This window comes from Zea mays, chromosome 2 (genome assembly GCF_902167145.1).
Source record: "Zea mays cultivar B73 chromosome 2, Zm-B73-REFERENCE-NAM-5.0, whole genome shotgun sequence".
Classification (NCBI taxonomy): Eukaryota; Viridiplantae; Streptophyta; class Magnoliopsida; order Poales; family Poaceae; genus Zea; species Zea mays.
The window spans coordinates 119,275,394-119,298,210 of record NC_050097.1 but is presented as its reverse complement, the minus strand read 5'-3'; the positions used below and the strand labels follow the sequence as shown (position 1 = coordinate 119,298,210).

At 43.2% G+C, this 22,817-nt stretch overlaps 1 protein-coding gene and 1 pseudogene across 1 annotated transcript; both read right to left on the bottom strand.

Moving 5' to 3' along the window:
• Positions 1-3,843: 3,843 nt before the first annotated feature.
• Positions 3,844-14,709, bottom strand: LOC109944541 (transcription factor PHYTOCHROME INTERACTING FACTOR-LIKE 13-like; annotated as a pseudogene).
• Positions 14,710-15,000: 291 nt separating this feature from the next.
• On the bottom strand, positions 15,001-21,906 carry LOC103643117 (auxin-responsive protein SAUR50). The gene is made up of 2 exons (XM_008666272.1): positions 21,780-21,906; positions 15,001-15,248 (listed from the first exon to the last, which is right to left on the bottom strand). The coding sequence occupies exons 1-2, from the start codon at positions 21,904-21,906 to the stop codon at positions 15,001-15,003; spliced, it is 375 nt and encodes a 124-aa protein (XP_008664494.1).
• Between the last annotated feature and the right edge of the window lie 911 nt (positions 21,907-22,817).

The following is a 22,817-nucleotide window of genomic DNA, read 5'->3' as shown; positions in this document are numbered from 1 at the left end:
ATCAGAGGATTAACGGTTCTGGCTCTGATAATTTGTTTTGAAAACTTCATTCGTCGAGTTCTAAATAAATTTGTTTGGGATAAAATCATCAGAGTGGGTCGGTATTCCGGGTTCATATTCTCTAACTATGTGTGTGTCCGTACGTTGCAACGGAAACATATAATATCATTGGTAACTTATGTAAGCTGGGGATGACCATCGACACATATTTGACCAGATCTTTTTCTTCCTTGGGGATCTGGGAGCGTTGCAACGAGAACATATAATAACACTGGTAACTTATGTAAGCTGGAGATGAGCATCGACAGATCATTTTCTTCCTTGGGATCAGAAGAAAGTCTACTCGGAAGCCAAACGTGTTAAGACACATATCTAGGTTCTTTTATTTCAAGCATATCAAGCAGGAGGGAGCACATGGGAATGAAGGTACCAGTGGCTTCAGCAATACAATTAAGCATTCTGACACACCTAAAGCGCACAGGGAAGTAACGCGCGCTAGGTACAAGGCATGCCACACCATGTATTATTATTTTTGTCAACGGATAAGCTAGAGGTCAGAATTCTTCCTCGGAACTATATCCGCACACAACACTGGTCCAAAGCTCAAGGCAGAATATGTGTTGCCAATCATAATTTTTTGGTAAGATTTCTGCAAAAAAAATGTCAACTCTATAGCAGCATGCAACAGAAAACTGCTAAAATGTTGGACATCGGAAGGTATACTATTAATACTGGAGGTGGGGGATATCATTTTGTAAATGTGAGATTTTCTCAATAAAACAGGTGGAAGAATACGGGGATTTACTTATTGAAGAAGAATAAGGGAGTTATTTAAAGTCTCCGAATGTATTTTAAAGGTTATAGAGTATCAGTAATTGAGTGGCAGTATGAATAATACCTCACTTGTTTTTTCGATGATTTGCTACTTTCTTTCTGCCTTTTGTCCTTCACTAACTTTCAAAATAAAATGAGAGGCAGATATCTCTGTTAGGTCATAGGTAGACAACAAAGTTCCAGTACATGGCAATGAGTTCAATGGATACCTTTGGCCCCCTTTCAGTAAGAGCTCCTCTTAGGATAACCCCTAGTTGATGGATGAAAATAAAAGCATGCTGATACGCACTTTGTGGATCCAGACTATACAATTCTCTGACACAATTTCCAAGGAATTGAATGTGTTGTTGTTTTGATCCGCTTATAGATTTGGACAGTTTGCAGTTCACCAAATAAGCTTTATAGATACCCTTGAGGCAAGTATCAAGGCAATTTGAACCTACTTGAATGCACAAGTCTCGAAGGAACATAAAAGAAACAAGAGGCATTGCACCTAGTCCTCTAGCCCAGGTATGGAACAGAGCCTACAATTGAAGCGTGCAAACAGAAGTAAATAACAAACTTGGTAGATAGATAGTAGAGCAATACCGAAAATAACGCAAAGCCAAGGTAAAGTAGAAATTGTAACCTACACACCTTAACATACTTCCTCAGGAGCGATGGGAAAGCTGTCAGAAAAACAGCTGATGCCCTGACACGATGTACAATAAATGCTATCATTTGCTCATCAGTCATCTCTGTTATCATATGAAGCGCATTGGCAAGATAGATCCTCATAAGAGAGAAGCAGAATCAAGGTCAAGAAACATACTTCAAGCTCTCCTTGCGGGACGACAGCACAAGCTCTCTAATGGACAACCAGCTCAGAGGATATACAACCTAGCTAGCGAAGACCTTGCAATGGTGGTCTTTTCGTTCACCTGAACAATGGAGAGGTGCTTTCCAACAACTATCATGGTGGTGCAGCGTGTAGCTCATGTCGCCCATAAGACAAAATAGAAAATTTCCCATACTAAAATGAATTTCAGTAGATCTCCCAACATCTGAAGCATTGACAATTTACAGTAAAATTGATAAAGAAGGTCGACCTTGGGGCAGTAAACAGGTTGGTGATGAGGCAGATCAGTTGTTTCTATAGAAAGCACCAAGATCATGCTAAGCGGTTCTACTTCATATTATTAGAACAATAAATAGATGCTAATCAACCCTACCTCCAGAGAGGCAATCGATCTCCATCTGCTTACACATTTCCACAGGCACAGAGTGCAAGCTCTGTCGGAATTCGGATTCGCCCCAAACTTATTCTCCGGAAACACATGACAAAAAATACACAGAGCTCACTAAAACACAGAAACATAATTCTCCAGAAACTAACACACTGCACTGCAGTTATTAACCCAAACAAAATCTAAAACTGCATTCAAACTCAAATTGTCTACAACCTGAAACATACACATATAGTGTTTACATATAGTGTTGGCCGAGTTCACAGACAAAATACGGATAGAAACAAATTCACAATTCAGCTAGGCATGTCACCCGTATTTGGAATGTGGGAGATGTTGCAACACACAAAAATTGGTAACCCAGTTGTCTCACCTTGTAGCCACCAGACGATCAACGATTCCTCCCAGTGGTGGCTGCACCTGCGGAACCAACCTCTGCTATATATGAAGAAGCAGATGCTTTTTATTCCCGACATAGGAGGATGGCTAACACCACAAAACCAGAGTTAGAGGATGGACAGAACCAGAAATAAATGCCAATAAAATCAGAGAATGAAAAACTTAATTACAATGTTTTCTTTAAAGCATATCAATTTCTTTCCCCCCCCCCTTATAATCATTGACATACGTAGCGCTCAAATCACTATGAAGCGGTCATGCTGCTTTTTAAATAGAATGTAAATGAACTAAAGGCATGTTTCGATACATGGGGATAACAATTAGCCCATGTTTTTTAAATACCAATTTGAAAGACTAAACATAGGCTAATTCTGAGCTATTAGAGCTAATGATTGTTAATCGGTGGTTAGAGTACATTAGTCTTTATTAGCCCATGTTTAATCTATTTTTGCAAAATGGTTCAATTTTTAGCTGTGATCCAAATAGGTCCTAATTGTTCTCCACTTCTTGTAGCTACCAGCTAACATGTTTTGTCTAAGGTTAGTTGTGGCATAGGCATAAACCAAACAGGCTCTAGACAGTGACCCAGAGCTACAAAATGGGTACCCACTTGCATCTTGACCAATTAGATATAGATATGTACAGTACTTAAGTGCATGTGCATTCCTGTAAACCAAAACTTAATCGTTATCAAGGTCCTCAGAGAAGTGTGCAGTGCATAGGCTTGCTGCCTTGTTAAATAGGAGTCGGAGCAACAGTTGTTCTGCTGACGGTGCAGTGATGGGGTTGGGCAGATAATAAGAGTAAAGATTGGGTTGCCAACTTGCGAGCCTCTCTTTCACTGACCTGACCAGATAACTTTCAGCGACACATCCCAAACATGCTGCTAAAAAAATCTCCCAGTAATGGGATTCTACTCATGCTATCCACAACAACATAGTAACAGTTTCGAACCTGTTTTGGTCAATATCAACACAACTTACTGATTCAACAATTTTACTATATATATCAGACTGGGGTTGTGTCTGAGTACATTAAACAGTTCGACGTGCTATTACACCTACTAATGGCTCATGAGCATCAATTGACATCTACCATGATAACAGCTCGGTTCATTGATGGTTTAAAAGATGAACTGAAAATAGCAGTGATCATGCAGCGACTGTCTGACCTAGATACAACTTGTTCACTTGCATTATTACAAGAAGATATGATGAATAGCTTTGCTAGATTTATTTGTATAATTTATTGCAGGTAAATACTCCCTTCTTGCTTTATAGGTGAGTGCCCGTGCGTTGCAACGGGAATATATAATACCATGATAACTTATATACAAAATGTGTCTTATATTGTTATAAGAAAATGATCTCATATTTATTGAAGTCATCCACATGATCTGAAACTTTTTTATGTCTTAGTTTTGGTACCAGAAAATGATCTCATATGGGATCATGTAAGTTTAAGTAGTAGCTCCTGACCTGAACTTGCATTTGGAGGGACTTCAGATACTCAATTGTCTCGTCTAGTATAGATGCTTTGTCAGTCTAAAAACAATTGGAGCTAATAAAGTAAGACAGAAGAGCGACGAAAAACAAAATAAACATACTGACAATGATCAATGGCACCTGAATTTCAGTATTCAAGGGACTTGCACCTAACAAGAAAATATGCATAACATGTATTAGTATACCTTGTTGCAGTGTGGGATCAGCTCTTGCAACACACACATCTTTTCTTTGATCCGGTCCCTTCTTTACATCAGCAGCAGCCAATAACGCTGTAAGAACAATTTATCAAGTAGTTGTCTGCCTTTCTGAAAATAGGCTTTGCTTTGCTAGCACAATTTGATTCTGATCTCACCCTCTCTGAGAGATTATGGACTTCAGCTGCACGAGTCCGACGTTTCGGCCCATGCCGCTGCCAGGGTTTGGTCTCCTCAGTTGCCTCCTCACACTCGACATCCTGCAATTTCCTCATCAATTCTATTCCACTCAAACATCTCTATTTCGACTCTATTTTCTAGCAGTTCGTTCAGGATACAGGTTATACAAAAACAAAAGTAAACACCTCACTCCGACTATCTGACTCGTCTCTACACATCCCCTTCCTCTTGTGGCCATGGACGCTGTCACTGGGCAGCCCGGATCCCCCATAGTTGCTTTCGGACCCACCGGATGACGATGTGGCGTCGTGCGCGCCGGCACCGCTTGGCACCTCCGAATGCAATGTCGCGTCCTTCCCCCTGATCCCTGTCGGCGTCCTGGGCACCTGGTTGCTGCCGCAGAAGGTCGAGCAGATGTCGCCGGCCCAGCTAGACTCGACGTTGCTGCTCCCAACGGGCGGCGGTGGTGGCGAAGGATGCGAGGTAGGGCCCGGGAACGTGCCCTCGTGTTGCGGGGCGGCGTCGGCGATCGTGCTATGCCAGAGCTACGTGTATAGGTCCTTCTCTAGCGGGTCGTCGAGGGTGTTCAGGAACCACGTGGCGGTCTCCTTGGCAGTGAGGCCGCTGGTGCCTAGAGGGTTGTTGGGACTATGCTTCGTCGCCGAAGGTCTGGTAGGAAGAAACAGCTTCGGCTGAAGCTGTCCGCATGTGATGACCGAAGGTTCCTCTTCATGAAGCTTCGGAATTACAAACCGACATAAAAGTAGAATGACCTTTTAGTCCATAAATGTTTGAGTCGCTGTTGTAATCCCTTATGAGGGGAATAATTGTAATTCCTCACAGGCTGTGTCCCGTGTCTATAAATAGTGAACAATATTCCTTTACTGTTCACGGATTCCTGTAATTGCAACCGCATCATTCGGGAATCAATCTTTGTCAAGGCAAAGGTATAATTGTATTCAATGCTTAAATATACTAAATCAATTTAATATGAGAGTAATGTTGTTCATTTGTAATTTATTTACCTTTGACGCTTCATATTCTATATTACTTTATTCAATCTATTACGAAGATTTAACCTTCATAATTGTACTACCTTTAACCTTCATCCAAGGTTCATTAATCCTTAAGGGAATAATGCTTCGTTGGACGAAGGGCATTAACATTTAACACTTTATGTTGCCTTGTTCTTAATTCATAGCATTTGAGAACAAGTCCCCAACATTGGCGCCCACCTCCGGTGAACTCACTTCCACTTTCCTGAGACAATGGCTTCGTTCAAGAACCAAGCTGGAGCTGCTTCGGCTCCGAAGCTGATTCTCCCGATAACAGGCGGTTCATGCTCAGAGCCGGTTAACAAGAAACAGAAGAAGGAGGCACAGAGAAGAGTGCAGCATGTTGGAGTGCAGGGACCCTTCATCAAGTCAAGATGGTCCCACATTCCAATCACCTTCTCCCAAGAGGATCTTCAGCTCAAGGATTTTACTCATAACGATGCTATGGTTATTTCTTGCGTTATCAAAGGGTTTCTGGTCCACAATGTCTTGGTTGATACAGGCAGTGTAGCTGATATTATATTTGCTAAGGCCTTCAGACAAATGCAAGAGCCAGAAGATAAGATTCATGATGCTACACACCCTCTCTGTGGCTTCAGAGGAAGACAAATTGTAGAGCTGGGCAAGATCACCATGCCAGTGACCTTCGGATTCATCAACAACACCAGAACTGAGCAAGTTGTGTTTGACATTGTTGACATGGAATACCCTTACAATGCAATTATTGGTCGTGGCACCCTCAATGCTTTCGAAGCAATTCTTCATCCTGCTTATCTTTGCATGAAGATACCTTCGGATCAAGGACCCATTGCTATTCATGGAAGTCAGGAAGCTGCCAGAAGGGCCGAAGGAAACTTGACTGACTCAAAAGCAATCCATAATATAGATGGAGCTGAAGCTTGTGAACAGTACAAATTCAGAAGGGAGAAAGCAGCTTCGGCAGATCAGCCGAAGCCCATGCTCTTATGTGAGGACATAGCAGAGCAGAAGGTGCTGTTGGGATCCCAATTATCCGAAGAACAGGAGAAAACCTTGATAAGGTTTTTGTTCAACAACAAAGATGTTTTTGCATGGTCAGCTAATGATCTTTGCGGAGTTAACAGGGATGTTATTGAACATTCGCTCAATGTTGACCCATCCTTCAGACCCAGAAAACAGAGGCTTCGGAAAATGTCTGATGACAAGGCCGAAGGAGCTCGGAATGAAGTCAAAAGACTCCTCAGTGCAGGAGTTATCAGAGAAGTAAAGTACCCAGAATGGCTAGCTAACACTGTTATGGTAAAAAAGGCCAATGGCAAATGGCGAATGTGTATTGACTTTACGGATCTCAACAAGGCCTGTCCGAAGGACGAATTCCCATTGCCAAGGATAGACTCCTTAGTTGATGCAGCAGCTTCGTCAGAGCTTATGAGTCTTTTAGATTGTTATTCAGGCTATCATCAAATTTGGATGAAGAAGGAGGATGAGCCGAAGACCAGTTTCATAACCCCTAGCGGAACATATTGTTACCTTCGGATGCCTGAGGGGCTCAAGAACGCTGGAGGAAGTTTCAGCAGAATGACTTCGAAGGTTCTTCAGTCTCAGATAGGCAGAAATGTGCTAACTTATGTTGATGATATCATTGTAAAAAGCACGAAACAAGAAAATCACATTGCTGATTTGCAGGAGACCTTCGCCAGTTTTAGACAAGCTGGTCTCGAGCTGAATCCAGAAAAATGTGTCTTCGGAGTAAAGAAGGGGAAATTTCTTGGATGCTTGGTTTCAACAAAGGGAATTGAAGCTAATCCAAGTAAAATTGAAGCCATACTTCGAATGGAGCCACCAAATACAAAAAAGGGGGCCCAAAGGTTGACAGGGAGGCTGGCATCTCTCAATAGATTCATATCCAGATCAGCAGAGAGGAATTTACCATTCTTCGAAGTGCTGAAATCAGCCGAAGTCTTTCAATGGGGACCAAGCCAACAAAAAGCTTTCGAGGAACTGAAGCAATATTTGATGGATCTAACAACACTAACTCCACCAACACCAGGGGCTCCTTTGTTATTATATGTGGCAGCTTCGCACTCAGCGGTAAGTGCAGCACTTGTCCAGGAGAAGCTTGATGGCCAGGTCAAGAAGCAGGTCCCAGTATATTTTGTATCTGAGGTTCTTAGTGTATCAAAGAAAAACTATACAGAATTGGAGAAGGTGTTGTATGCTGTTTTGATGGCATCCAGGAAGCTTCGGCATTACTTTCAAGCATACAATATTGTTGTTCCTTCTTCGCAACCGTTAAAGGATATTATGAGAAATAGAGAAGCTACTGGACGGATTGGAAAATGGGCTGCAGAGCTCAATGAATTTTGCATTGATTATGTGCATAGATCTTCGATCCAGTCTCAAGCGTTGGCAGATTTCATTGCTGACTGGACGCCAGGGGCTCAGGATGAAGAAACAAATAAAGATGCCGAAGTATGGACAGTGTTTTGCGATGGGTCTTGGGGAACCTTCGGAGCAGGAGCAGCCGCTGTGTTGGTCTCACCATCCAAAGTTAAAACTTGTTATGCGGCAAGACTCGATTTTAGTTGTACAAACAATATTACTGAGTACGAAGCCCTGCTTTTGGGCCTTCGGAAGTTAAAAGCAATGGGAATCAGAAGTGCCATTCTTAAAACTGATTCCCAGGTTGTTTCGGGTCATATCGACAAGAGTTGTAAGGCTAAAGATCCGAAGCTTGAAAAATATCTAGACACGGTCCGAAGGATTGAAGCTTCCTTCGAAGGATTTTCTGTCAAAAATATCCCTCGAGGACAAAATGAGCATGCTGATTTGCTAGCTAAGTCAGCAGCACAGGGGCTGCCCTTACCTTCGGATGTGTTCTTCGAAACAATAAAAGCACCTTCAGTAGAACTTCTTGAAAGAGCAGTCCTCAATATATCTCCTGTTTATAGTGAAGATTGGAGAACTGAGATCATCTCTTACCTTCAGGGTAACTTCCTTTCAGATGACGAAACTTATAACAGGAGGATAGAGGCAAGAGCTCGTCCATATGTCATGATAGAAGGGGAGTTGTACAAGCATGGAGTTTATGCTCCATTACTCAAGTGTTTATCTAGAGCCGAAGGCATAGAATTGATGAAAGAAATACATGCAGGCCTGTGTGGATCTCACATTGGATCTAGGCCGTTACTTGGAAAAGTTTTCCGTCAAGGGTTTTATTGGCCGAAGGCAGCTTCGGATGCAGCGGAATTAGTTCAAAAGTGCGAAGGTTGTCAGAAATGTGCAAGAGATCAAAAACAACCTTCGTCTCTAACTCAGCTGATACAACCCATCTGGCCATTGCAAAGGTGGGGCCTTGACTTGTTAGGTCCGTTACCACCGGCCCAAGGAAACTTAAGATATGTTGTAGTGGCTGTGGAATATTTTTCTAAATGGATTGAGGCAAAGCCTTTAGCCACAATAACTTCGGCCACCATTCAAAAGTTTTTCTGGCAGAATATTGTTTGTCGTTTCGGAGTACCAAAGGCCATCACTGTAGATAATGGAACACAGTTCGACTCCGAAGCTTTCAGAGAATTTTGTGATCAAATTGGCACGAAGATCCATTTTGCATCAGTCAGGCATCCGGAGTCAAATGGACTTGTTGAAAGAGCCAATGGCATCATAATGACAGGAATAATGAAGTTAATCTTCAATCAACCCAGGGGAAAGTGGCCAGATCAATTAATCAAAGTGGTATGGAGCCACAACACAACAACATCAAGGTCAACAGGCTTCACTCCATTCAAATTATTGTTTGGTGACGAAGCAATAACTCCGGAGGAAGCTAAAACTGGATCAATAAGAGTAGTAGCTTCGGCAGAATCAGATTCTGAAGCTGATCATTCTGTGGAAAAAGATGCTATAGAAGGGATCAGGCTTCAAGCTGTGGAGAACATCAATAAATATCAAGCCGAGACAATCAAATGGCGTGATAGAAAGGTTCGGCTAAAGAATATTGAGCCAGGACATTTGGTGCTTCGGAGAGTGGCTAACCCAGATACAGTGGGCAAATTGCAGTTGAAATGGGAGGGACCTTTTTTGGTAGTATCTTCGTCAAGACCCGGTTCATACAGATTGAAGGATATGGACGGCAACGACATTCCTAGATCTTGGAATGCGGATGAGCTTCGGCGATATTATGTATAACTTGATGTAATTTTTTATATTTTTTATTTTTTTTTCTTTCATGGCACCCTTTTCCTTTCTGAAGGGGGAGAAAGGTTTTTAATGGGGCCATCACATGTAATTTCCTTTTTTAGCTCTATAAGAGCAAAATCCCCCAAAAATGTAAATGTAAAAACTGAGCACACACCATCGAGTACCGAAAAGAAACAGGGAAGAAGCTCGAAAGCCGTCCCTAAGGGGATACGGAGCATGACGAAGCTACTAAAGAAGTCGCTCCAAAGGGGGCGCAGTGTAAGTTTTCTGCTCAGAAGTCGTTCCAAAGGGAATGCAGAGCTTACAGCGAAAAGTCAACGCTGATACCGCCGAAAGTAAAAGGCGAAGAAGCTCCTAAGGGAGGCTTACAGCGAAAAGTCAACGCTGATTCCGCTGAAGTAAAAGGCGAAGAAGCTCCTAAGGGAGGCTTACAGCGAAAAGTCAGCGCTGATATGTGATTGTTGTGATTATGGCTTCGGATATGTGTTTGGACATTCATTTGCACACCACATTACATCATAACATTTGCATTCATAAACATTCATCCAGGCATATGTAGGATAACCATCGTCATAGCATAAGTGTTTACTTCGGCAAAAAGAAAAAAAAACTGTCTTTTGTACTTCGTTGTGTACGAAAAGAAGAGCTTCGGCAAAAAGAAAAAGCTGTTCTTTATGCTTCGCTGTGTACGAAAAGAAGGGAAGGTGTTTTTTCGCCTTCGTCTCAAAAAGATAATTTCGTCCACATCAAAGCACCTCATACATTAATAGAAGAGTAAGAGCATATTACAAGGTATGAACAAAATTCATTAAGAACTGTTTAGCCATATTTACAAAAGTTATTTCAAATGTTTCTTGAGTTTTTCTACAGTCTACTCCTACTGATCTTCATGGGGGCCTCAGCTTTGGCGTCGTACTCTAAGCATCAGTCTCGGCTTCGTCATCCTACATGAATTAAGTTGTTGAGAGTCAAAAACCAAGTTTGAAGGAAAAGGTAAGCACAAGGTATGATTTCTTACTGGTTCAAGATGACTCCGAGCTTCGTCTCCAGCCTTTTCTCGCCCGCCTTTTGTCCATATCATCTTTACAAATCTATTAGAAATGCTTCGGGCGAGGTCAGGAATATCATCTAAAATTGATGGTGATAGAGTGAAATTGGGCCTATTAACAATTTTTCCATGGTCGCAGCCAGCTTTCATAAAAGCTGCAGCAGTGCCCCGAGAAGCTACCCAGGCACAGAAGTCACCATGCCCGGCTATAACTTCGTCAAGCTCATCAATTTCACCCTCAATATGTTCGAAGGTTTTTGGTAAATCTTCAGTTGACGGGGTGAACTTCCCACTGCTAGCCCCGACTGAGTGGAAGATTTTTCTCAGTCGTTGAATACATTTATTGCTAAACTCCAAACATTTGTCTTGAAGGCTTGCCAATAATTTTTTCAAATCTGAATTTTGTTGGACTTTGGCTTCAAGTTTCGCATTAAGTTCTTGCTTTTCTTGTTCAAACTGTTCAGATTGGCAGAGAAGCTTCGTATTCAATTCTACTATTTTAGCTTCGGCTTTTGCCAATAAGCCTTCAGTTGTATGAAGCTCGAAGTTTTTCTTTTCAATAGTAGCTGATTGCTCTTTTAATTTGCTCTCTAAATTTTCAATTATAACCTCGTGTTTTTTGTCTTCCAGATCCTGCTGCATTTTCAAAGCTTTACTCAACAGCATACTCTGCACATAAACAACCTTCGTTAGAAATGTCTTCGTTATTAAAAACAATAAAAGTCAAGGGTAAAGTAGTTCACCTTGAAATTGGAATAAAATAAACTACCAACGATATGTTGTCGTCGGTAGCGGCTAATATCCGTTTCTAGCTTCGGAAAACCGATACTCTTTGATAGAGTACCGATAATCTTAGCTCCAGTTTGATCCCGGATACAGTCTAATTTTTCATCGTCAATACCCCCGAAGAGGAGTGCTCCTAGTTTATATCCGCAAGATTTGGCATATTTTTTAAGCTCTTCTATTTCGGTTTTTGACAGTTCTTGTCCAACTAAATTTTGAAACATGAAGGCTTCGTCCTCTGAAGTTTCGTCAGAGATTTCCTTTTCTTTCCCAGACACTGCGGCCATGGTCTCCTCGGCGGCAGTCGTATCTTCTTCTAGCAGTATTTTGTCGATATGTTCGATTGTGGTTTCCAAGTTCAAATCTTCGGTTGAGGTAGCTTCGGTAGCCGCGATCTCCGAAGGTGCGACTTCAATATTTGTTATTTCTTCAGCCGCTGGTATCTTCCGAGCTGAGGCTCTCGGTGGTGTCTTGTCAATGACTTCTGTCACTGCGATGATTCTTTGTCTCTTTGTTTTAGTTGTTTCCTTCGTTTTTTCGGGCTCCTTTTCCTTCTGAAAAAACTTCGTCAGTTGAGGCCCTAATGGACTTAGCTTCACAGGCAGGGATTCAGTCATTACCTTCAAAATCTCTTCACCTCAGTGGCAGAGTGTGATGCAGGAGTCTCTTCTTCGTCGGATACTTTTCGCTTCGGAGATGATACTTTTCTCTTCTTCGGAATTTTCTTCTCTTTTGGTAGTTCTTTCTCATCTTCATTCAAAGCTTTGGTTACCCTTTTCCTTTTTCGGCCTTCGACACCTTTATTCAGTTGTTCGTAGTCAGGGTATTCAAAACCCAAGGCGTCCAGCACTCGATTCAGTCTTCGCTTCGGACAGGTACCGAAGGCCGCAGTCATCAACTGATCTTCTTTTTTGGAGTAATTACCGAGTATTTCATTGCACATTATTTCAATTGTGTCCAGCCACTCTTGGCAAGGTTTTTTAAAGTATTTCTTAAACTTGTAATAGTAAGGTAACCGCACGAGTTCCCCTTCTTTCTTCTCCCCCTCTAGCTTCGGCATTTCCCATTCTTTTAAAGTAGGAAAAACCCTGAAGGCCAAGAACTCTTGAACCAGGTCTCTTGTGCCGATATGCTCTGAAATAATTTTAAACTCAGCCAGTGCAGCCCAAGTGGGACCTTCTAATGACATTTGGCATCGCGGTCTTGTTTCTCCGAAGATCAATTCAAGAGGGCTTTGTACCAGCTTCTCTTTGTCTTCGTCAACTTTCACATAAAACCATTCCGACTTCCAGCCTGCCGGCCATTTGCTTCGGTAGCTGATTATAGGAAATTTTGTGGTTTTCCGATAAGCAAAATTATAGCAACCAAAGTTATCATGCAATCCATCTTTTCTAGCCTTCGTCTGGTAGTGCAGCTCATGAACTCGACAAAAGTTGTCGGCAAACGGCTCCACCGCTTGGCTTCAGAGGGCCCAGATATAAACACTAAGCCTAACAATAGCGTTAGGAGTCAGCTGATGAAAGTAGATCCCAAACTTCTTCAATACATCTACAATAATCCCATGGAGGGGGAATCTCAACCCAGCCTTTAGAAAGCTCTTGAAAATGACTATTTCATCCTTCTCCGGCTTCGGGGTAGTTTCTTCCCCCCCGAAGCGAAGTAGCTTCTTCTGACTCTCACTGAAATACCCCGACTTCACCATCTTGGAGAGATCAGCCTTAGAGACAGTTGATTTTCCGAAGTCCAAGTGGCTGGGCTTACTTGGCATGGCAATTTGATAATCATCTTCGGAATCAGTTTTCTCAATATTTCCTTCCTCCGCGTCGGCAGCAACTTCGGAGATGGGGACAGTCTGCTCCGTCTCAGCGGTACGGATTTCTTCCGAGATTACCAGTCCGGATCGTTGCATCGCTTCGGAGATGGGAACAGTCTCCGATCCTTTAGCTTCGCCTCCCTCACGCTCAACCCAAGCGGTAGAACGCACTCTGGCCATTTAATTCTGAATTTTTTGGGAACTAAGTACTTTTTCTTCCGAAGCTTTTTCTTCTGACGAAGTAGGCTTCAAACTGGAGCTTCGTTTGATTCCGAGAGCCAAGCTTCGGCTATGGTTAAAAATTTTGGCAGCAAAACAGTGCAAATAGCAATGAATGCTGTGGTAACTTCACACCTACCTGTCTGTTTATATAGTGATGCAGGTAAGAAGGTGAATCGCCAGGATTTTTACACCAGGCGAACAGCTGCTGGCACCCACTGAACGGTGGGCCATAGAACCCGAGAAGGTGAATCGCCAGGACGCGTGTAACTGCTGCATGGCGGAGCCACCTCGCGCTCGGATTATTTTAATCGTTTCTCGGCAACGAGCTCAGGGAAGGTGTTTTTTGGACCTTCGGCTTCCCGAAGCCTAAGATACTTTCTTCACGGATCAAGCTCGTTACGAAAAACGATCTAGCACCGCGAAGGGGCTACTGTTGGGACTATGCTTCATCGCCGAAGGTATGGTAGGAAGAAACAGCTTCGGCTGAAGCTGTCCGCATGTGATGACCGAAGGTTCCTCTTCATGAAGCTTCGGAATTACAAACCGACATAAAAGTAGAATGACCTTTTAGTCCATAAATGTTTGAGTCGTTGTTGTAATCCCTTATGAGGGGCATAATTGTAATTCCTCACAGGCTGTGTCCCGTGTCTATAAATAGTGAACAGTATTCCTTTACTGTTCACGGATTCCTGTAATTGCAACCGCATCATTCGGGAATCAATCTTTGTCAAGGCAAAGGTATAATTGTATTCAATGCTTAAATATACTAAATCAATTTAATATGAGAGTAATGTTGTTCATTTGTAATTTATTTACCTTTGACGCTTCATATTCTATATTACTTTATTCAATCTATTACGAAGATTTAACCTTCATAATTGTACTACCTTTAACCTTCGTCCAAGGTTCATTAATCCTTAAGGGAATAATGCTTCGTTGGACGAAGGGCATTAACATTTAACACTTTATGTTGCCTTGTTCTTAATTCATAGCATTTGAGAACAAGTCCCCAACAAGGGTCATGGTCGGAGGGCGGCGCTGGCCTGTGGTGCGCCTGGGGCTGCGCTACGACGCTCCCGTTGTGCCACAACAGCTCCACGAGGTCGTCGTCCGGGCTGCGATGTGGGCGCCATTGGAGGGAGCACGCGCAATCAACCAATGGACATGATAGGAGACTTCTTTTGTGGGTGGGGGTGAATGGTGAAATAGAATCCTTACACGATGGGCTTCTTTTGACTCGCCTCTGTGGACCTCGTATTGCCGTCCATCTCGTCAGGATTCCTATGACCCGGTGGAGAACGTCTCCTCTCCTGTAGAAGGAAGCCGCGTGGCAAGAACAACCGGCGTTAGCGAACTAACCAGAAGAAGAAACTTCTTCATCAAAGCTGCGGACCTGTTCCTCTTCTCTAATAATCGATATTTACACACGCCATTAACATCGTAGGTACGGTGCTCTCGCCGAACCAATGAACCGAATGAATAGGCGGCGCCACGGCGGCCGAGGGCCGGGGCCAGGCATGCAAATCCCAAGCACGCAGTGGCAGGACACGGGCACGTGTTCACCGGGTGCAGGCGAGCGCGGAGGTGAGGGAGCGGAAGGCAACCTCCTCGCAGGGGAGGACGAGGGTGCCGCCGGCGCCCGCGAACCCGAACTCCTCCTTGGCGCGCCACAACAGGTACCGGAACTCGGGGCGGTCCAGCAGCGCGATGGGCACCACGAACCGGCACCGCCGCTCACCCACATACACCGCGAAGTGGCCGCGCGACACGTCGGACGGTAGGCCCGTGGCCTCCTCCTCCCCCTCCCCTGTAGCAGCACAGAGGAACACGAAATGGAATCGAATAGGGCAGTGCTGAGTAGGAAGGGAAGATCGGATCAGAACAAACTCAAGAATCGAATCAGCTAGGAGTTGTTGATCCAGTACCTTGTTCCTGAAGCTTGCTTGCTTTGGTTCGCTTCTCTTCTCTACTTCCGTCTTCTGGATCTGGTGGAGCCGTCTCGTCGGAGCCTCGATCTACTGCCGCAACAAGAATCACTGAAGTCGGGAGGTCGACGGACGCAGACTTGAACTTGGATGGCGGTCGGCCACCGCCAGAGGCGCCACCGCCGAGGGTGAGGATGGGTAGAGAGGTGGCTAGGTTTTTAGGATTTGGAGTTGGGGGCGTGGGGTTAGTGATGCGGAGGGGGCATCCTGTAACTCCCGCGGGGTTTGCGGGCGGGCGGGCGGGCGGAGGTGGGGGTGGTCTACACTACTAACTTAATAGTTAGTAGAGATTTATACTTTTAAATGGACACAAGACTCGACACTTTAGAAATAACTAAACTTTAAATGGTGCGAGCCGAATGTGGCATCACAATCAGAATTCCCTGGAGACGACGTCAACATTGTCACGGGAGCGAGATATAGACGGATTAAACCAGACGAGATCAGATTCGATATTTTAGTCAACGTTTGATTTAGTTGAACCTAAACGAATTTCGCCTGTTATCCGAATTCTTATTTGCTTACTCGATAGATTTTAATTGGGCACAGGACTCGCAAGCTTTCAGAACAATTACGTTCCAAAATTCGCGAAAATTTTAGGAAGAGTCTAAATAGACAGAAACAGATGCGATATTAAAATCGCGATAGATGAAGATGATTAGGATATGAATATTGTTATCCTCACTGAAATACCCTACTTAAGTCTGTAATCGATGTTTAATGGGAGATAACACCTAGGGTGTTACAGCCCTCCCCCTTAAAAGAATCTTGTCCCGCGATTCGGAGCGAAAGACTTTTAAGAGTAGAGAAGCATGTAACCCTTGTCCATATCAGCGATAATCATAAGGCAGTCCTGAGTGAAGGCGAGTACCTCATGATGTGGTTTCTCTAGTCGACATAACATGTATCGCCTTAAGCTAACTTAGAGATGTCCACCAATAGAGACAATGTCTGCCAGAAGAACACATAAGGTTCCATGTGTGCAGTTTGCTTTTTCTGATGACACTGTATTATTTGAGTTTGTTGGGCGGGCGGTAGATATGCGACTTTACCCAAACAGAACCAGATGCAACCTCTTGGGTAAAACACATAAAAATATGTTTACCAACAAGTGGTCACAGTAAGTTCACAGTACACGAGACGGGTGTGAGTGTCGAATAACATCACAGTTAACTTGTGTTAGCCAGAGAATCCAAGTCCAAGAAAAATGATAGAGACTCAAAAAATCACCAGCGAAAGGATCTATAGATGTGTACTTTACAACCAGTCCATTTTATCAAGCACTAGGCATGGCTCGACTTGATCACACATGCTGGAAAAGCACACGTGAAGCGATCGAGGCATGACTAGAGCGATGAATAGGTCGTTATCCATCGACTTAACTTGATTTTTGTAAGTACTTTCTCAGGATGGGTTGAATCAAAGTGAGTTTAGATAACTCGATAAAACAACCTCTAAACTCAACCTTTGTTTACAATGTAGCTACAAGTTAGTAAAATCAACTGGTTCAACTAGTTTTGACATTGAGTAGGTCCTCTCAGTACCATCGGTAATCCAAGGGTTGAGAGTTCACATTTGCTAGCAAAAGGTCATGCATTCGGGTAAAAATCCATTTGGTCCGGTTGTTCATCCGTTTCTTCATGCGAGATGAACTGACTTGGTTCGGGAATGCATGGATTAAATAAGAGAGCGAATGAACAAACTTCTGCATCTCAGTAGCAGAGAAAGCAAATTTCGATTTTTGATGAAGACTTCTGAATTGGTAAGAAATTTACTTAAGGAATACATCAGAGTTATATACTCCTTTGATCCAATAGTGATGGCATAGGTTGTTTGATTGTTTCAGCAAACAACACAGAAATTGTTTCAAGGGAGAAGTCCACAGAAGATCACACATCAGTGTCGTTCCATAACAGATCATGACTAGAGACCTCGATACCGGCATGCGCCAAGCAGCAAAATCCTGTGTGCGCATTTACAGGAGGCTCTCAGTTTCACGACGGTACCATAAATCATTAATCGAGACGCCATTATCGAACTAGCACCAATAAAGAATCTCACGTAGCAAAAACAGATTGTGACAAGATAACACATTGATATAGTCTCATAATGGATTATAACTACTAACCATGATACCAGCACGTGCCATGTAGCGCAACCGTGTGTATGCATCCACAGGAGGCCCTCGATTTTGTTGCGGCACCATCAGTTTTAGTCACAACACCCAATAAGAAATCTCACGCTGCACAAATAGACTGAGCCAGGATGACAATATACAAAATAGACTCCACCTGTAAGAATGGTTACAAGTAGAAAGCCAAATGGATCATGGCCCGATGAAATGAACAAGACATGGCCATAACCTAAATTGGTTGATGAAAGGAGTACGATGGGAGTCTGTTATTTCAGCCCCAAGCATATTTCTATGCCAATCATAGAGATCACAAGGTCAAGAATTAGTATATATTAGATACGGAGGGAAAACAAGCATAAGATTGAGTTGGTATGCCTTCGATAGATATGAGGAAATCAAAGGCATCAAACTAAAGAAGATGATCAGGCAGGACTTTCCTAGGTTGGGTTGATAAAGCGACAAGATAATCCGCAAGGAGAGACCGAATACACTAGAGACCTCAACCTGCATCAACTGAGCAAGAGTAGGATCTAGGATGGAGACATGACTCGATATTCTTGTTTTAAGCTTGGGTACACTTTATGTCCAACAAAGAAATTAACTAAGCATTCATTTACATGAGTTTGGTCATGGAATGATAACAGAAAATTAAATTTTGGGTCGTGGTTCACTAAATGAGAACATGGCCTGGTTTTGGGTTTAGGCAAACAGGTCACAAACATTCTATCGGCACATCAATACAAGAGCAAACACCATTTGCACTAATGGTCAAATTTAAACAAACTGGAAGCTATCTAAACACATATCTCTAAGACACCACATTATTTACAATGACCAAGTATTGGAATAAAGGGGAGAAAAGCATTTTTGTGCACAGGTAACAAACACGATGCAACAACCAGGATGCATGCTTGTCCTATTCATCCTCACAAGTATTTGCCAACATAATGTGGCAATAATGTTCTATCTCGGTGGCATACTTACGACTCTCATAGTATTTTGCTAGTCATCAACTACACATACATTTTCGAGGTTAGTGTACCTGCAGAAAATTCCATCACAACCTAATTTCCCATGATGCAGTTCACACATGACAATTTATCACAGTTTATACTCCATATATTGCTATATGGAGGCCAGCTCATCATTAAGCGCCAAGCCACACATAGGCGCCGCTGCCACACTTTAACCATAGGGCAGCCCATTATGGTAACTCACCTTCTTACCTGAGCGTAGGTGCGTCGTTGCAAGTACATTACACTTCTCAGTATTCCCATGTCTGTATACCCATACACATCCATGGGGTACTGAATTCCCGGAAAGGTAATTACTCCACATCGCAGCATTCGTATATACATATGTAGAACATGTATATAGTCAAGCGCCACAATTAAGCACTCTCCTAGACCGACGTTTGTTCGGTCATGCTCTCACATCTCACCTTACCTGAGCGTTGATCCATTCAAGACTGAATGGCCTTAAAAATAACATTACACATGTATGCAATATCCACTCGGTTGTGGGTTAGTGGTTTTTAACAAAGCCACCTGATAGTCCTCAATTTAGGGCTTAACAGAGGATGTCGCTAGCATTATAGTTTTTCAAAGATGTTTTTCAAAGCCAAACAATGTGTTTAGTTGAAAATAGATTTTCTAAAACCAAAACTTTGTTTTGAAAATACGTATGTGACCGTATTATACTTAATCTTGCTCCGATACTAGCTGTGGCAGAACCTCCCAAGTTATTGGGCCCACATGCACCTGTCCTTGTCTCAAAGACATCAGACGACTATGCATGTGCACCAGATAACTTAACATGATCTGTCTGAGTGCTCCAAGGACCTCGGATAAACCATTTACAACCAGGACCGCAGGATTAAGTAAGCACAAATCACACACCAACAATTTGCAGCAGAAATATTATTACCAAATTTTACAAGTTACAACAAATTTACATTATATTTATCGGAGTGGTTACAAAAGTGGTTCAAAGAATAAACTTTGAAATGTTATAAATTATTTATAAGTTTGAAATATATGCTAGCTTAGTGACAATCCTCAATAAGAAGTATAGAAGAAGTACTTAGACTTATAAGAAGGTTGTGCCCACTGGCGCTTAACACCAATCACAATCAAAGTGACTCATAACCTGCAGCAACAATGGGAATAAAACCCTAAGTACGCAAGTACTCAGTAAGACTTACTCGACTAAAGAAAAGACTCTCAAGGGTATGCTGGTTTTAAAAGGATTCAAGGTAAGGCTTATCAAGAATCAAGGACTCTGTTTGCATAAAAGCTTACTATGAGTGGATCCTTAAAAATCCATTTTTACTTGTCAAGTTAAGTAAAGTTACCTGCATCTAGAGTTCTTTCTACCCTAGTTCAAGCACTTGGCCTATACTAGCCGTCTTTTTATCATCCCTTCAGTTCACTGGATTGCTACATGTAGGGCAGTGACCAAGTCTTCATATCCGAGATTTAACAACGATCCGAATCGATTAATACCCAGATGGGGATCTCCAATCACACGACATATGTAGCACTTAACCCTTGCATATGTCAAATCGCCCTTGGGTTCCTTAAGACCATACCGGGTTCACACCAACCGAGAGCATAGATACACCACCGTCCAGCCTCTTGCCACGAAGGGTACACGCTACTCTCGCCATCTCTCCACTCCCATTGCGTGTTGGCCTTTCTGGTATTAGTCTGCTCGAGGCAAAGCTTACCCATGATGAGGCATGTGACTAGTTAAAAGGTACTCAACCATCAAGCCTACATCGACACGGTCCTTAATCGACTCAGATGGAGACACTACACCGAGACTCCCTTCTCGTGCAAGTCAACCGCCCGGACTCGTTTTAATCATTTAAATCCCAAAGTTTGGTACCTGGCAGAGGTACATCTTATTCAATGTTGAACTCATCATGGCCATGATGGATCCACCATCAAGTTTTATTTTTGAAAACATCCCCTTCCACTTGAAGCATCACCTTTTGTTTAGAACAACATATTTGTTTTTCTAAAGCAGGACTATGCATCAGAAAATCTTTTAATAAAATAGGTAATCAAGGAATGGTAAACAGTTCCAAGGAAGGAAATGCAGCAATTGGTTTAGAAACAAACTTATCGATATTATTCTGATTCAATTCTAATAGAAACAAACTTATCGATATTATTCACTTTCACTTATTTTGGTAATACTAGATATTTATCTAGGGCACTTAATCGGTTATAGACATACAACAATATGGCTACTACTATGGCAAGGCATGGCTTTTCCAAATAAATAACAATCGACACAAACCATGCTAGTAGAAGTTGTCAACTAATTGCTAACAACACTAGACCTATCCTTCATGTTATTAATTCGACCACTCATCGGATACAAAACACAGATTTAATACTTCTCGCATAATCTATGTCTTTAAACCTAAACTTAGCTACACAGCATGACGACTTCGAAATTATGAATACAATCACAACGCTAAATATAGCTCCGGCATTCCGACAAATGTCTAATAAAATAAGTGCCCGTGCTACAAACGGGATAATTGTCGCGACCTATCTAGGTAGCCAATCTATCTAACGATTCGGCTACGAGCAATAATACATCAGCTTATCGTATCACTGTGTGACTTGGAATTAACGAAAACGATGATGTTCACTGTTTCTCCTAAATCGCTAAACACCTATCGAGCGTCACACAAAATCACACTACTACGTTTTTTGTATACGTCACCAGCTTATCTGGACAGCGCAAATAGACCAAACTGATGAGAAATATTTAAAACAAAGAGCGAGAGCGACAACAACTTACCAATAATTTAATTCGTCTTGAACGCCATGAATACAATCATGATTTCCGGTTTCACCATTACTTCGGGCACCTCGCGAGCGACACATGAGCTTTCTTCTCCTTTCCACCAAAACGTCCTAGAATCTTTCTCTCCGATAGCAAATGGAGGTGTAGTGGTGAGGAAGTAAAGCGTTTGTGCTTAACGACGAGGTTAACGGTTGGTGGCACGGAGGAAACTGAGTTCAGCCATGACAGAGAAGCTGCGACGGCAAGATTAACGATGATTTAATGGCCATGACCGAAGAGCGGTGCTGTGGAAAATGTTGCACGACACAGCAGGGCGATGGTCGGGCCAGCGTCGAGCTAGTTGAGCACCGACGAGGCTTTGTGGGTTCGGATCGGCGCTCGCAACAGAGCTCACACGCGTAGGGAGGAACCTCGGTTGGGCGCGGATATGGAAAACGAGAGCAGCCACCAGGGAAGCTTCGCGAGCTGAAGGCCGACGCAAGGGGCTGGGCGCGAGCACGGGAGCTCGGCGCGGTGGCCATGGCCGAGCAAAGGGAGGAGCGTGCCATTGATGGAGGAGCAGAGGCCGAACTGGAGAACGGCGCTCGCAGGGAGGAGCACGCGGCTGGACTGGAGCAGGGAGATGGGCGCGCACGGAGCTCAGCTGCGAGCAAAGCCCGAGCACAGGGGCGAGCTCGGGGTAGGGAGGACCGCCGCGATGAGGAGGGAGAAGAGCGTGGTGTGGAGGCGAGCTGCCGTGGGCTGCTTCACTCCCCAGCTTGACGTGCTAGACCCAGATGCACCGTGTGGCGCGGCAGGCAAGCACGACCTGGGCGCCGGAGGCGAGAGGCACGCAAGGAGAAGGCTAATAGACGCAGGTGGTGCTCTGCTGCGGAGATGACGGCCTGTGATTTGTACTACCAGCCTAACGTGAGCAGAAGAATATCTACGGAAGAGCGGCGGATGGAGATAACGAAGGGAAGAGAAGATTTTTCTAGTTTCCTTTCCCCATTTTTTTTAAAAAAATATCGCAGATATTTTGGATCACGAGTTTTAGTGATGTATACTGGGTCGACACGCTATACGGCTACACATTTCATTCTCCGAATTACAAAACGGAAAAATCAGAGGATTAACGGTTCTGGCTCTGATAATTTGTTCCGAAAACTTCATTCGTCGAGTTCTAAATAAATTTGTTTAGGGATAAAATCATCAGAGTGGGTCAGGCTTCCGGGTTCATATTCTCTAATTTATACTTTTAAACGGACACAAGATTCGACACTTTAGAAATAACTAAATTTTAAACGGTGCGAGCCGAATGTGGCATCGCAATCGGAATTCCCTGGAGACGACGTCAGCATTGTCACGGGAGCGAGATATAGACGGACTAAACCAGACGAGATCTGATTCGATATTTTAGTCGACATTTGATTTAGTTGAACCTAAACGAATT

Excerpts from the sequence above, each read along its gene's own strand:
- LOC103643117 (XM_008666272.1), bottom strand. The coding sequence starts at position 21,906 with ATGGCCACCGCGCCGAGCTCCCGTGCTCGCGCCCAGCCCCTTGCGTCG. Across the intron at positions 15,249-21,779 it reads CGAGGTTCCTCCCTACGCGT|GGGAGGGGGAGGAGGAGGCC; the intron begins GTGAGCTCTGTT and ends GTGCTGCTACAG.